This window comes from Rhinolophus hipposideros, assembly GCF_964194185.1.
Source record: "Rhinolophus hipposideros genome assembly, chromosome: 1".
Taxonomy (NCBI): domain Eukaryota; kingdom Metazoa; phylum Chordata; class Mammalia; order Chiroptera; family Rhinolophidae; genus Rhinolophus; species Rhinolophus hipposideros.
Genome location: NC_138047.1, coordinates 110577004 through 110589637, shown reverse-complemented (window position 1 = coordinate 110589637; position 12634 = coordinate 110577004). Strand labels below are relative to the sequence as shown.

Below are 12634 nucleotides of genomic sequence, written 5' to 3'. Positions count from 1 at the left end.
GTGTGTAGTTGATTGTGTTTTTTAATCTAGTCTGCCATTCTCTGCTGCTTGAGTGGAGTGTTTAGTCCACTTACCCTTAACGTAATTACTGATAAGGTAAGATTTATGTCTGCCACTGTTCTTTTTTTTTCCTCTTTCTTTCTGTTACTATTTTCTTGTGTGTTAAATGGATATTTATAATACAATCTAGTTTAAATTACTACCAAGTTGACCTCAGTGGTGCACAGAAACTTCGCTCCAGTGTAGCCCTGACCTCTCTCAGCTCCTTTGCCCTATTTTTGTCATGCCTTTTAAATCTTTATAGATTGTCAGCCCATCATCATAGTTTTATAATTAATTGTTTTATGCAGTTGTCTTTTAAATCAGATAGGAAAAGAAAAGATTTACAAACAAATACATTTGTACTGTCATTGATTTGGCTCTGTGGGTTGCCTTTGCCAGTGCTCTTTATTTCTTCTGGGGATTTGAGTCGAGTGTCTTTCACGTTGTCCTGAAAGATACCCCTTAGTATTTCTTGTAGGGAAGGTCTTCTAGCAATGACTTCCCTCCATTTTTATTTATCTGGGACTGTTTTCATTTCTCCTTCACTTTTGAAGAAGTTTCACTGAATATAGAATTCTTGTTTTCTTCCAACATTTTGAATATGTCATCCCACCACCTCTGACCTCCACGGTTTCTGACGAGAAGCCAGCTGTTACTCTAATGGAAGATGCTTTGTACACAACGAGTTAGGGTTTTTTCTTGCTGCTTTCAAAATGCTGCTTTGTCTTTTGACAGTTTAACTATGAAGTGTCTGGGTATGGACCTTTTTGCGTGTGTCCTACTTGGAACTTGTTGAGCTTTTTCAATGAGAGATTGTTTTTCATCAAATTCGGAAGGTTTTTGGCCATTATTTCTTTTTTTTCTTCTTTTTTTTTAGATTTTTTTTATTGGGGAAGGGGAACAGGACTTTATTGGGGAACAGTGTGTACTTCCAGGGCTTTTTTCCAAGTCAAGTTGTTGTCCTTTCAGTCTTAGTTGTGGAGGGCGCAGCTCAGCTCCAGGTCCAGTTGCCGTTGCTAGTTGCAGGGGGCACTGCCCACCATCCCTTGAGGGAGTCGAACCAGCAACCTTGTGGTTGAGAGGACGCCCTCCAACCAACTGAGCCATTTGAGAGCTCAGCGGCAGCTCAGCTCACGGTGCCGTGTTCAATCTTAGTTGCAGGGGGCGCTGCTCACCATCCCTTGCAGGACTCGAGGAATTGAACTGGCAACCTTGTGGTTGAGAGCCCACTGGCCCATGTGGGAATCGAACCGGCAGCTTTCGGAGTTAGGAGCATGGAGGTCTAACCGCCTGAGCCACCGGGCAGGCCCTGGCCTTTATTTCTTTAGAGATTCTTCCTGCCCCTTTCTCCTCTCCTGGGACTCCTGTCCTGTGTACATTAGCATGGTTGATGGTGTCCCACTGGTCTCTGAGAAACTGTTTGTTTCTCCTCATCCTTTTTTCTGTTCCTCAGACTACACCCAGTGACCTATCTTCAAGGTCCAGATTCTTTCTTTTGCCAACTAAAATCTGATGAGCCCTTCTGGTGAATTTCTGTTTCAGTTCTTACACTTTTCAACTCCAGACTTTCTACTTGATTCTCTTCTATAATTTTTGTTATTTTACTGATAGTCTCTATTGGGTAAAACATCATTCTCATACTGTAATTCTTCAGATGTGGTTTCCTTTAGTTTTTGGACCATATTTGTAGTAGCTGATTTAAAGTGTTTGTCTAGAAGTTCGACAGCCGGGCTCACTTGGGGGCAGTTTCTATTGATGGGCCATACTTTCTTTGTGTGTCTCATAATTTTTTTGTTGTTGAAAATTGGACCTCTTAAATAGTATGATGTGAAAACTCTGGAAATCAGATCTACCCCTCTCCAGAATTTGTTGTTGCTACTTGTTTGTTGCTACTGGATGAATTCTGTAAAGTCTATCTTTGTCATGCTTGGCCACTAAAGTCTCTGCTTGGTTAGCTTAATTACCAGCTAATGATTGGACAGAGATTTCCTGAAATGCTTTCATCCAATAAGACCTGAAATTTTTTGCCAACATGCTGTGTGTTTGGGGTGGCGGTGGGTATACCTTCAACACTCAGCCAGGCAGTTGCCAACTCTGCCTTAGCACTCCCTTCCTGCTTGTGTAGAACTCAAGATCAGCCAGAGGTGAGAACCCAGGGCTTTCTCAGGCCTTTTGAGATTTTTGGCCAGCCTCTTGTTTGCCCCAACTGGTTATCACCACCACAGGCAGCTGCATTGTTAAATAATACCACTGTTTGTTTTTGACAAACCTGCTCTGAACGCATTGAGCCAGGACAAATAAAGACAAGCCCTGTGAAAAGGGTTTTTCCAGGCAGCAGCCAGACAAGGCAAATAGTGACAGTTTTCTGAGGATGAGGCTTTTGGGGGTGCCCACGGTTGCTCTTCCCCTTCCAGCTGCTGATGTGCTGTGGCTGTAAGGCTGCTGGTTTTACAGAGCTGGTGAGGGGGCTGGAAATGGCACACATTAATAGCCACACAGCTTGCTCTTATTATTGAGATTCAGCTGCTTTTCTTGAATAAACCCTCCAAGATCGTTACAAGTCTTGTATTAATTCCCAGAGTTTTGAAACAGTGATTTTGTCAAGTTTTCCAGTGTTCTGTGGCACTCCAGGCGAATGGACTCGGAAGGCCCTTCCTCTGCCTCCTGGAAGTGCTGCTCTTGTTGTGGCTGCCTGAAGGGCCCTTTTGTGGGCAGTGCCGTCATCTGTGTGAGTGGTTCCATGTTGGGCATGGCGGCTCTTCCTAGTCTCCCCATTCCCAGCAGCTGTGCAGCAGGTATCCGTGCACATCCATCTTTTCACGCATAAACGTTCACCTGTGGCTGAGTTCCTGGTCGTGGGACTCCCGAGTCGGTGTGTGTGTGAGCTCCTCTTAGGAGTTGTGTCAGTCTCCTTTCCCACCAGCAATGGGATGGAGTGCTTGCTTCCCCGAACCCTCCCACTCGGTCTGTCCGCGGGCATCTCCAGCTCTGCCAGCAGCATGAGGAAGTGGCACGTCGCCTTGCGCTGATCCCTCTCTTAGGAGTGAGATGTGGAGCCTTGTTTTCTTGTGGTGAGACGTTTTCCGGTTTCCTCTTCTATAGATGGTGTGTTCTGATCCTCTGTTCATTACCTGTTTGCTTATTGGTTTATAGCTTATTAAATTGGAGGTGCTCGTTATTCATTAAGAAAACTAGCCCTATGTGGTGAGTTGCAAATATTCCCTCAGTTTGTCTTCTGATTTTTGCTTTTGTTGTTTTTTTGCCACGTAGGTTTTTTTTATGTCCTTGAATTTAATCAACCTTTCCTGGCTTCTGAGTTTTGTGTCTCTTCACCATAGGTGATATTTTAAAAATTCCCCCATGTTTTCTTCTAGTACTTTTGTGGCTTTCATCTTTACATTTACATCACTGAGCTCCTTATCATTTATGTTCACATAAGATATGACGTAGGAAGTCTGCGTTTTTATTTCAGAACGCTGTCCAGTTTCACAGCCGTTTATTAATGAAGCCGCGTGTTCGCGGACCTGGAGCAGCACTTGATCATGCCCTGACGTGCCCTGTGTAGCTGTTCTGCTCTGTTCCTGTTCTGTTCCGTCAGCTTGTTCCGTACACGTTCTCACACTGTGCTAATTACCACAGTTTTGTAATCGTTTCTACGGCAAAGACATATGTTTCTGTCCCTCTGGAGGTATAGTTAGAAACCTAGCAGGTAGAAGAGGAGAGCGTAGTTCTATACAATTTAATTCAGGAGTAATTTGTTGCTGGTGCTCTTTGTATCAGATCTTTCAGTGAATCTCCACAAGTGTTTCTTAAAAGACATACCTGCAGGTCAGTGTGTTTCTGGCCACTGGGGGAGAGGGCAGTGCCGCAGTGGGGGCTCAGTGCAGACTCCACCACTCGGGGTCCAGGGTGTCAAGTGACTGGGTGCTGGGAGTCCTGGGGGAGGGCCCCACTTGCCTCAGGCCCCAGTCATGTCCTCAGCAGCCCCTTTTCCACCTGTACTTGTCAAACTGGTTGGGTCCCTCTGAGTCAGGAAGGGGCAGGGGCCTGGACGGCCTGGCCAGCAGGGGCCTTTGGAGCCAGCAGCATGAGCCCATCTGTGGGAGGAGTGCCCCCTAATGGGGCAGTGGCAGACGGCCTAGAGGCTGTGGGCCCCATGCCAGCAGGGCTCCAGAGCAGCTGGTGAAGCAGCCATCTGGGCCGGCTAACCCGCGGCTCAGCCTGCCCCCAGCACCCCACCAGGCTGCTCCACAGGGGCCACTACAGGGGACTGTGTAAGATGGGTGGGCCATGGGACATGGCTTCCTGGAGTTGGCAGCCGCCTGTGGGGGATGGTGCCCTGGAGTGGACGAGACCCCCTTGTGGGCCTGTGGGCCTCAGCCCCATGGCCTCCCTTGTGACACACCCTGTATCCCTAAGGATGGCCTGCTTCACCCCACTGTTAGCCTGCTGTCATTCCCTCCTGCCCACCCCTCAGAAGGCCTCTCCTGCTCCCCCATGGGGCTGGGGAAGGTCCCTCTGAGCTGAGTGACACTTCATGCTGCCACAGGACAGAGACCTAGGGACTCTGCTCTGGGTCCTGGGTGCTACCCTCGGATGGTAGACGTGTCATTTCAGGCCAGCTGACCAGGAGCCAGGGGTACGCAACAAGTGACAAAGGGGGCGGGTGAGGGAGGAGAGACAGGAGGGGCACCAATGAGTGGGGGCTGCTGGGCAGCCTGGACAGGCACCCACAGAAGAGCCCTCTGCTCCTGCGTGAGCAGGGCACTCTGGGGACGTGGCGCCACGGCCTTGGCTGGCAGGTGGGCAAGGACACACCAGGCCTCCAGGACTTACTGTGAGGTGAAGTGGGGCTGGGGCTGCGGTCCCAGATGGGAAGGAGCCGGGCCTGGCCCTCGGGGCTCATCTTGCCTCTGCAGGACAGCAGGTGGGCATGAGGGGTCCGCGATCCCTGGGTTCCCCGTGGTTTTGAGAAGGAACCCGGCATCAGGATGTAGGGAGCCGCTGGGGACCCCTGCAAGGGAGCAGGGTGACGGAAGTGGAGACGTGGTGCAGAGAAGAGTATAGGCAGCTATTTTGGTAATTTTGGCCCTGAAACGGGCTGAGCCACGGCAGCTGGGAGCCATACGGGTTGGGTCAAGTTTGAGAGCCCAGCAGAGAGTTGTGGGTGATGAGAGGGTGTGGGGTGGTGCATGTGGGCGGGAGGGCACACAGCAGGAATGTGCTGTGGGAGGGGTGGGGGTAGGGGTCCTGAGAGAGGTAAGTGAACACAGTGGCATGGGGAGCAGGCTACTGGCCAGGTGAGTGCCCACTCGAGGGTGTGGCCATGGCTGGATGAGACCCACAGTCCCCAACATGCCCAGCAACAAGGGGTTTCCAGGAGCGGAACAAAGCTGGTTAAACTTAAGCTGGCCAGGGAAATGGGCAAGGGTTCTTTGCAGAGGTGGCAGGTCTGCTATCTGCCCCCATACCCATTCTCCCCTTATTACAGGAAATAATAGCAGTATCAGCCTAAAAAAACTACATTTCCCAGCCTCCTTTGGCTAGGGGTGGTCATATGACCAAGCTCTGGCCAATAAGATGTGAGCAGCTATTCACACCGAGTTCTGGGAAAGCTCCTTAAAAGGAAAAGGGTGTGCCCTTCTCCCTTCCTGTTTGCTAACTGGAATTGGGATGTGATGGCTGGAGCATTGCTCTCCACCTGGGTCCTTGGGGATGAGGATCCCGCCCAGGGATTGTGTAGCAGGCAGCTGGACAGAGTAGGGTCTCCAAGGACTCGGTGAAGGTGTCATAGCTGTCCAGGGCCAAAATTCCCTCACACAAGAGAAAATCTTCTTTCAACTTCTGTTCATTCAGATTTTGTCTTTTCTGCAGCCAAAGCCAATCCTAACGCACAGCAAGGGACGCCAGCATGCCAGCTGTGGGCTGTGGGCTGGGCACGGAGGGGGCGGAGCCCCGGGAGGCCTTCGGCTGGGCCTGCACATATCTGGGCTGGCACCTGCGGAGGCTGTGCCTCGTTTATGGACAGGAGGCTCCTTCCACGTGGGTGGCTTTGTTGTGGAAACCACATGGGTGCAGTTCTGGGATTGTGGGCTTGATGCTGTCTGGGCCAGGACTGGGCCTAGCAACTTTAGGAGGACCCATCCCAAGGTTCAGTCAGATCCTGGGGCTGAGACAGCCCCTCAAGACACAGACCAAAGTGGGATCACGGGAGGGGGGAGGACACACGACAGGGATGAGGGAACAGCAAGGTCACCGCTCACCTCTGCCTCCAGCTCAGGGCCCGGGAAGCTGGAACCCTGAGTCAGACACAGGAACCCGAGGCTGGAAGCTGGGCAGGCAGCCGGGCCTCCAAATCTAGTGGGAGCGGGAATGGTGGGGCCAGCCTGCGTTTCCCGGGAAAGCAGCCAAGGGAGCCTGTGCCCCCCAGCTCTCCAGCTGCACAGTGGATTCTGGGGACCCGATGAGACAGTGAGCTGGAGAGCTGGTGCTGGAGCCGGGCCTGACCTGGGCTTCTCCAGGATGGAGCAGGAGCCCCCAGGCTGGGGCCAGTGTGAGGGCCGCCCCCAGCAAGCCCCATAATCTCCAAGGCCTCAGTTTGCGCCCCTGTAATGTGCAGATAACCACAGTTCGGATGGGCTGACATAGGCCAGTCCCTGCTAAGGTCAGCACACGCTAGGTCTGCACCACGGAGACAGAAGGGATGTGCCAGGGACAGCCACACACACACAGCAGGACCTCCCAGCTGCCAGCAGTGTGGCCAAGTCGGGAGCCTGGAGGTGGAGGAGAGGGCACGGCCCTGGGGCTGTTGCTCCCCTGGCTTCATGGCCTCTAACCCACCCTGCACCCCTGCTCCACAGCCAGGGTTGGTGTTTCAGGGTCCACATGTGTGGCCACTGTGCTTCTGGGTGAACTTGGAAGATGGGTCAGCCTCCGTGGGTGAAGACAGGATGTGGGGTGAGGAGAGGGAGGCCAGAGCAGGCCGGTCTTTGTCCGAAACTCTGTCCTTCTCCCCCTACCTGCCTCTCTGGTGCATGGTGGGGGATTGCCAGGCTGTGTGGAGGTGGGTGCAGCTTGGCAGGTAGAGGTCAGGCAGGGACGGTGGACCGAGGTCTGAGCACCACCCAGGGGCTGGGGCTGGGATCCCCATGTGTCTGTGTCTGGTCTTCTAAGCCCAATGAGCTCACCAAGGAGTCCTTGGGGGCAGACCCGGCTCCTTCCAGGCCCTGGTGGGTGCACCCTGCCCTGGCCCCCGCCAGCTGCCGGAGGTGGAGGCTGAGACACCTGGTCTGCAGCCTCTTGCGCCCAGCTCAGGCTAAGAGCCCAGGACTGCTGCTGATTTCATGGGAGGCCAAGAGCCTCTTGGGGCTCCTCAGTCAGCTGCTACGCCCTGGAGGCCGCACCCTCCTGTGCCCCTCCTGTTACTCCCCGGTAGTGTGATGCTCTGGGAAACAGGGAGTCAGGCCTCGGGGCTCATGATCCTTCTGGCTGTGCCAGAAAGGACAGCAGAGGAGGAGGGTGCCACATGTGTGGAACCTGGGGATCTGAGCGTGGAGGGCACCCTAAGCCATGGGGGTGTCAGCACGAGCAGGGCTGGGCTTCCCCACCCACCCTTTGCCCTCTGCTGATGAAGAAGTCACCGTGGGGTGCTCTCTGGCATTCCTGCCTGGGGCGAGGTAGGGTCACTGCCCCCCCCCCCCGCAGGGTCATCTTGCTCCCCAACCCCATTATCAGACCACAGCCCTGTAGCAGTGGTGGCAACGGGCTGACTGGTGCAGGGACAGCCCCTCAGAGAGCTCAGTTGGCTCAGCGGGAACACCTGGAGGACGTGGGCCTAGTGAGGCCCGATCCCTCGGAGGGCACAGGGTTCGGGCCTGGGGACCAGCCACATGGGCAGGCACGCCGCCCCACCAAGCTCAGCATTTTGTGACCCCTATGAGTCCTTTCTGAGTCCTGGGCGGTGCTGCCGTGGGGACCCCTCGTCACCGAACAGTGATGCCTGCGTCCTCGCAGCCACCTGGCTCAGGGCTTCAGAATCCTACGTGGGGACTGCGCCCAGAAGGGACCCCGCAGGTCACTGAGGAGAGTGGCCGCGCCGGCCCGAGCAGTGGACTCCTGTGGGTGGGAGTCCTCAGGTCGGCCGCTCAACCCCGGCGCGCCCTGGCCCCCCCTCCCCCTCCCCCTCCCCCTCTTCCCCTCCCCTCCCCCGCCTCCTCCCACCGCCCCCCTGCAGGAGCCCCGGCCTAGCCGGCCGGCAGGCGGGTGCGCCCCACGCGGGCTGCCCGGGCCTGGTGCTGAGCGGCGCAGGGGCTGCGGGGGAGAGCGCTGCGCCCAGCCCGACCCCGCGCCGCTCCGTCGCACCCCGCATCCCTGCACCCCAAGCCCCGCCTGAGGCTGCAGGAGGGAGAGCAGGGACGTTCCGAGGTTGCGGGGTCGGGGTCCGGGACAGGGAAGGCGTAAGAGGGGCGTCTCGGACCAGAACCTCAGCTCGCGCAGCCCCGAGCTCGTTGGGGGACCCGGGCAACATCGCAACGGGCGAGTTTGGCTGCGGGACGCTGAGCCCGCGAGGAAAGTGCGGCCCGAGCCCCGCGCCGGTCGAACACCCCCGGGGCGCCTGGGTCGCGCCAGCGTCCCCACCGCGTGGAGGCGAGGCGGGCCGGGCGCGGGCGGAGCGGGAGCCTGAGGGACGCGGGCGCGGCCTCCTGCGCTTTATTGATTGAGTCAAGCTCGGCAACGTGCCGGCGAGCGGCCGAGCCCGGCCCGACGCGACAGTCGTTTACAAACTTAGAGCTCTTCGCGGCGACGGCCGTGTGCCAGCCCGGACCCGCCTGCCGGGCGCCGGCCGCTCAGAGGTGCGGCGCGTAGAAGGCGGGCGCGCCGTAGGTCTGCGAGCCCAGCACGAAGGGCGAGAGCACGGCCGGGCTGGGCAGGAAGGGCAGCTGCGCGGCGCACACCAGGCCGCCGGGGCCGTGCGCCGGGAACGCGGCCGGGCCGTGCATGGCGAGCGGCGCGCCCAGCGGCGGCGACGGGCTGAGCGGGCTGAGGCCGCCGGGCAGCCCCGCGCCGGGCCCCGCGCCCGGGCCCGGGCCCCCGCCGCCGCCGGCCGGGGCGCTGGTGTCGGCGCCCGGGTTCTGCTTCTTCCACTTGGTGCGGCGGTTCTGGAACCAGATCTTCACCTGGGTCTCGGTGAGGCTGAGCGACAGCGCCAGGTTGAGGCGCTCGCACACCGACAGGTAGCGCGTCGCCTTGAACTTGTTCTCCAGCGCCACGAGCTGCTCGTACGTGAAGGCGGTGCGCGCGCGCCGCGGCTTCCCGGACTTGGAGTCGGAGCCCGTGCGCTTCCGCTTGGGCTTGGGCGCCGTCGCCGCGCCCTGCGGGGTGGTCCCCGCGCTTCCCGGCGCCGCCACGGCCCCGGGGGGGCCGGGGACCCCGGGCGAGTTCCCGCGGGGACCGGCGACCGCGGCCTCGTCGACGGTGCCGGGCGCCGCTTCGGCCTCGGCCGCGCCCGAGCAGCCCGACCCGCGGGCCCCGAGGCCGCCGCCGCCTCCCCGCGCCTCCTCCGCGCGGCGCGACGCCCCCGCCTCCGGCTTCTCGTCCTGGTCGTCGTCGTCGTCGTCGTCGGGCGCCTCGTCCCCGCTGTCCGCGCTCGGGCTGCGGCCCCCGCCGCCGCCGCTGCTGTAGCCGTTGGCCTCGGCTTCCTCCGCCTGGTGGGGGCCGCCGGCGTCTGCGGGCGGGGGCGGGACAGGGACGGGGGACAGCACAGTTAGACGCGCGCCCCTCCACGCCCGCGCGCCCCTCGGCCAGTCCCGCTCCCCCGCAACGGCTGCCTCCCCGTCCGCTGCTTCTCCCCGTTTACCTGCCTCCTGCCCTTTCCTCCGCTCCCTTCCCTGCCCCTGCGCCCGCCCCGCCCGCCGCGCCTCCCCGCGTGCGGCCCTCCTGTCCTTGTGTCCCGCGGTCGCCGAGCCCCGCGCCTTTGCACGAGCGGGACCCGCCGGTGCCGTGCAGTTTCCGGCGGAGCGAAAACCCAGATCGATCCGCGGTGCAGATACAAACTTAATTAAACTCATTTTGTGTAATGTACAAACGAGTTAAGGGCCATTTAATTTATTTCGGCGTATATTACCCTCCAATTACGGCACGGCGCGGGGCCAGCCAATGACCGCGGGGCCACAGGCCGCCACCGGGAAGGGACTTCTGGGCACCCAAATCGGCCGCGCCGGCCCGGTCTCTACCTCACGGCTCCGGCCCTGGAACTTGGCTCCCGCCGAGGCCCCCGCCGATCTGGCCTAGCAGCTGGGGCTCCTGAGCAGTGCTGGGCCCGAGCGGGGTGGCAGTCCCCGGTAGACCCACTGACCAAGTTCAAGGACAGGCCCAGCGGTGGCTGCATTTTGTTTGAGTCTCGGAAATTTGGAAGAAAGTGTCCTGGGCAGGGCTTGGGGGGCATCTGTGCAGCTCCCAGCCCCACCAATGGTTGTACCACCTCGAGAGAAGCCAGGACAGGCACCCTACAGCACGCTGCTCAGGCGGGCACCACGGCCCCACGGTGCGGTCAGGTTGGCACCGAGAAACCAGGAAATTAGGCACAAATCCGGCCCTGGCCGATTCCTCCAGGGCAACAGCAGAGGTTTGGAAGCCCACAGAGCAGGAGTCCCGGCCTCCAAGCCCACGCCCCATAGCAGGAGCGCGGACGCTGACAGCACCTTGCCGTCCAGCCCCTGTCCTGTCCAGGGCTGGTCTGAAGACGGAGGAGTTTGGGCTCAGCTTCCACCCTGAACCAGCAAGAGCCTGGGCCTTCCTCCTGGCACGGGTTCCCCATGCGGGTGGAGGCTCCGCGTGCACACTCCCAGAGCCCCGGCCGGGCAGACAGCAGCCAGGGTCCCCTGCGGCCGCCTGGGCTGCTGCTCCTTCGTCACCCGGAAGAAGAGGCGCGCAGGTACCCAGGCCCCAGTCCTACCCGCCCTGCGCTCCCGGTCCCTCCAGCGAGGGGCCTGGAAATTGGAGGGAGGAAGGGCTGGGGGCGCAACCAAAAGCAATCAAGAGCCGGTCGAATGCAATTCTCGATCAATAGCGGCCCCTAATAAGTGTAATAGGTTTTAATCGAGTAATTATCCGAATTTTGACCCTATAATTTAGATGTTCGGGGGGAGTTAGCAAGGTGCTTGAAAGAGATATGCATGCCGCCGTAATGGGATATCGACCGCGCCGGGGCGCGGGCCGCCCCATTACCGGCCGCTTTCCTCCGCTAAGCACATTTCCCCTTAACTGTAATCGAAGGGATTTAATTGTTTTTCCAGAGATAACCAGCATTTTGTCACAATTAGTCTGATTTGTCCAAAAAAAAAAAAAAAAAGAGCGAGGAAAGGAGGCCTCAGGCGGCTGCGGTGGGGGTGGGGAGAGCACGGGCCGGCCGCTGCGCGCGTCTCCTTCTCTGGCACCCACTACCCTCCCACCCAAGGCTGGAGACGCGCGCTGTCCAAACCCGGGCCGGCCTTGCAGTCCTGCAGCCCTGGGCCCGCCCGGCAGAGCCATCGCGAGGCGCCGTGCCGTGTGGGCCCCAGAGTCCGGGTGGGACGGACCCCGCGCGCTGCGAACTTTCCACCGAGCCTCGGTCCCCGGCCCTCTAGGCTCGCGGAGGGGTCCCGGGAGCGTAAGGCTTAGACACGGCCCGGCCCCCGGCCCCCGCGACCCGGCGCCAGCGGTGTCCTACTCACGCGGGGGCTCAGCTCCAGTGGCGGCTCCGGCTTCTCTGGCGGCGGCGAGGGCGCGGCGCTCCAGCTCCTCTGCGCGCGGTGGGCGCCCGGGGGCTGCGGCGACGGGGGCGCACGGGGCCGGGGCGCACGCGGCGGGCGCCACAGGGCCCAGCAGCACACAGCGGCGGCGTCTGCTATTGAACTTGTTGGGGTCCAGGATGTCCAGCACCGAGAAGGAAGTGGGGCGCGGCGGCGGGGCGGGACGGGCCGCCCCGGCCCCCTCGGGCACCGCGGGCACCGTGTCGCTGGCAGCTAGCGGCGGGGCCCCAACCCGGGGGAAGGCAGGCAGCTCAGCGTGCCCGTCCATGGCGTCCCGGGCGGGAGCGGCGGGAGCGGGGCCGTCCCCGGGAGCTGCCGGGCCGCTCGCGCTCATGCCGGCCTCCAGCCAGTCCGGCCGCTCGGGCCCCGCCGGCTACTGGGCTCCCATCCCCGGCGGCCGCGGCTCAGCTCGCTCCCCGCGCCGCGCGCCGCACTCGGCCGGTGCCGCCTGGCGCTGCCTCTGCCGCCGCCTCAGGCGCCCGCCGCGCCCGGCCCGCGCATTTATGGCGACCCCGCCAGCGGCGCCCACGAGCCCACACGCCGCACACACGTGCGCCCGCAGGCGGCCGCGGGGCTCCGCCGCCCTCGTTAGCGCGCGCGCCTAATTGGCTGCGAACGATCCCGGGCGAAGGAGGCGGGCCCCGCGCGGGACACTCGGACGGACCCGGCCGGACCTACAGACGCGCAGCCGGGAGCGGCTCGGTGGTCAGCGGCGTCCGCCGCGCCTCCGCTCGTCCGGAAACGGCGCTCCCGCCTCCTGGGCGAAAGGGGAGGAGACAGTCCGGCTTTTAAATAATTGCGGG

General features: G+C 60.2%; 1 protein-coding gene across 1 annotated transcript; it reads right to left on the bottom strand.

The window, feature by feature from the left end:
* Window positions 1-8888: 8888 nt before the first annotated feature.
* NKX1-1 (NK1 homeobox 1) lies at window positions 8889-12165 on the bottom strand (the record flags this gene model as incomplete). Its single annotated transcript, XM_081053064.1, has 2 exons — window positions 8889-9766; window positions 11754-12165. The coding sequence occupies 2 exons, from the start codon at window positions 12163-12165 to the stop codon at window positions 8889-8891; spliced, it is 1290 nt and encodes a 429-aa protein (XP_080909190.1).
* Window positions 12166-12634: the final 469 nt, after the last annotated feature.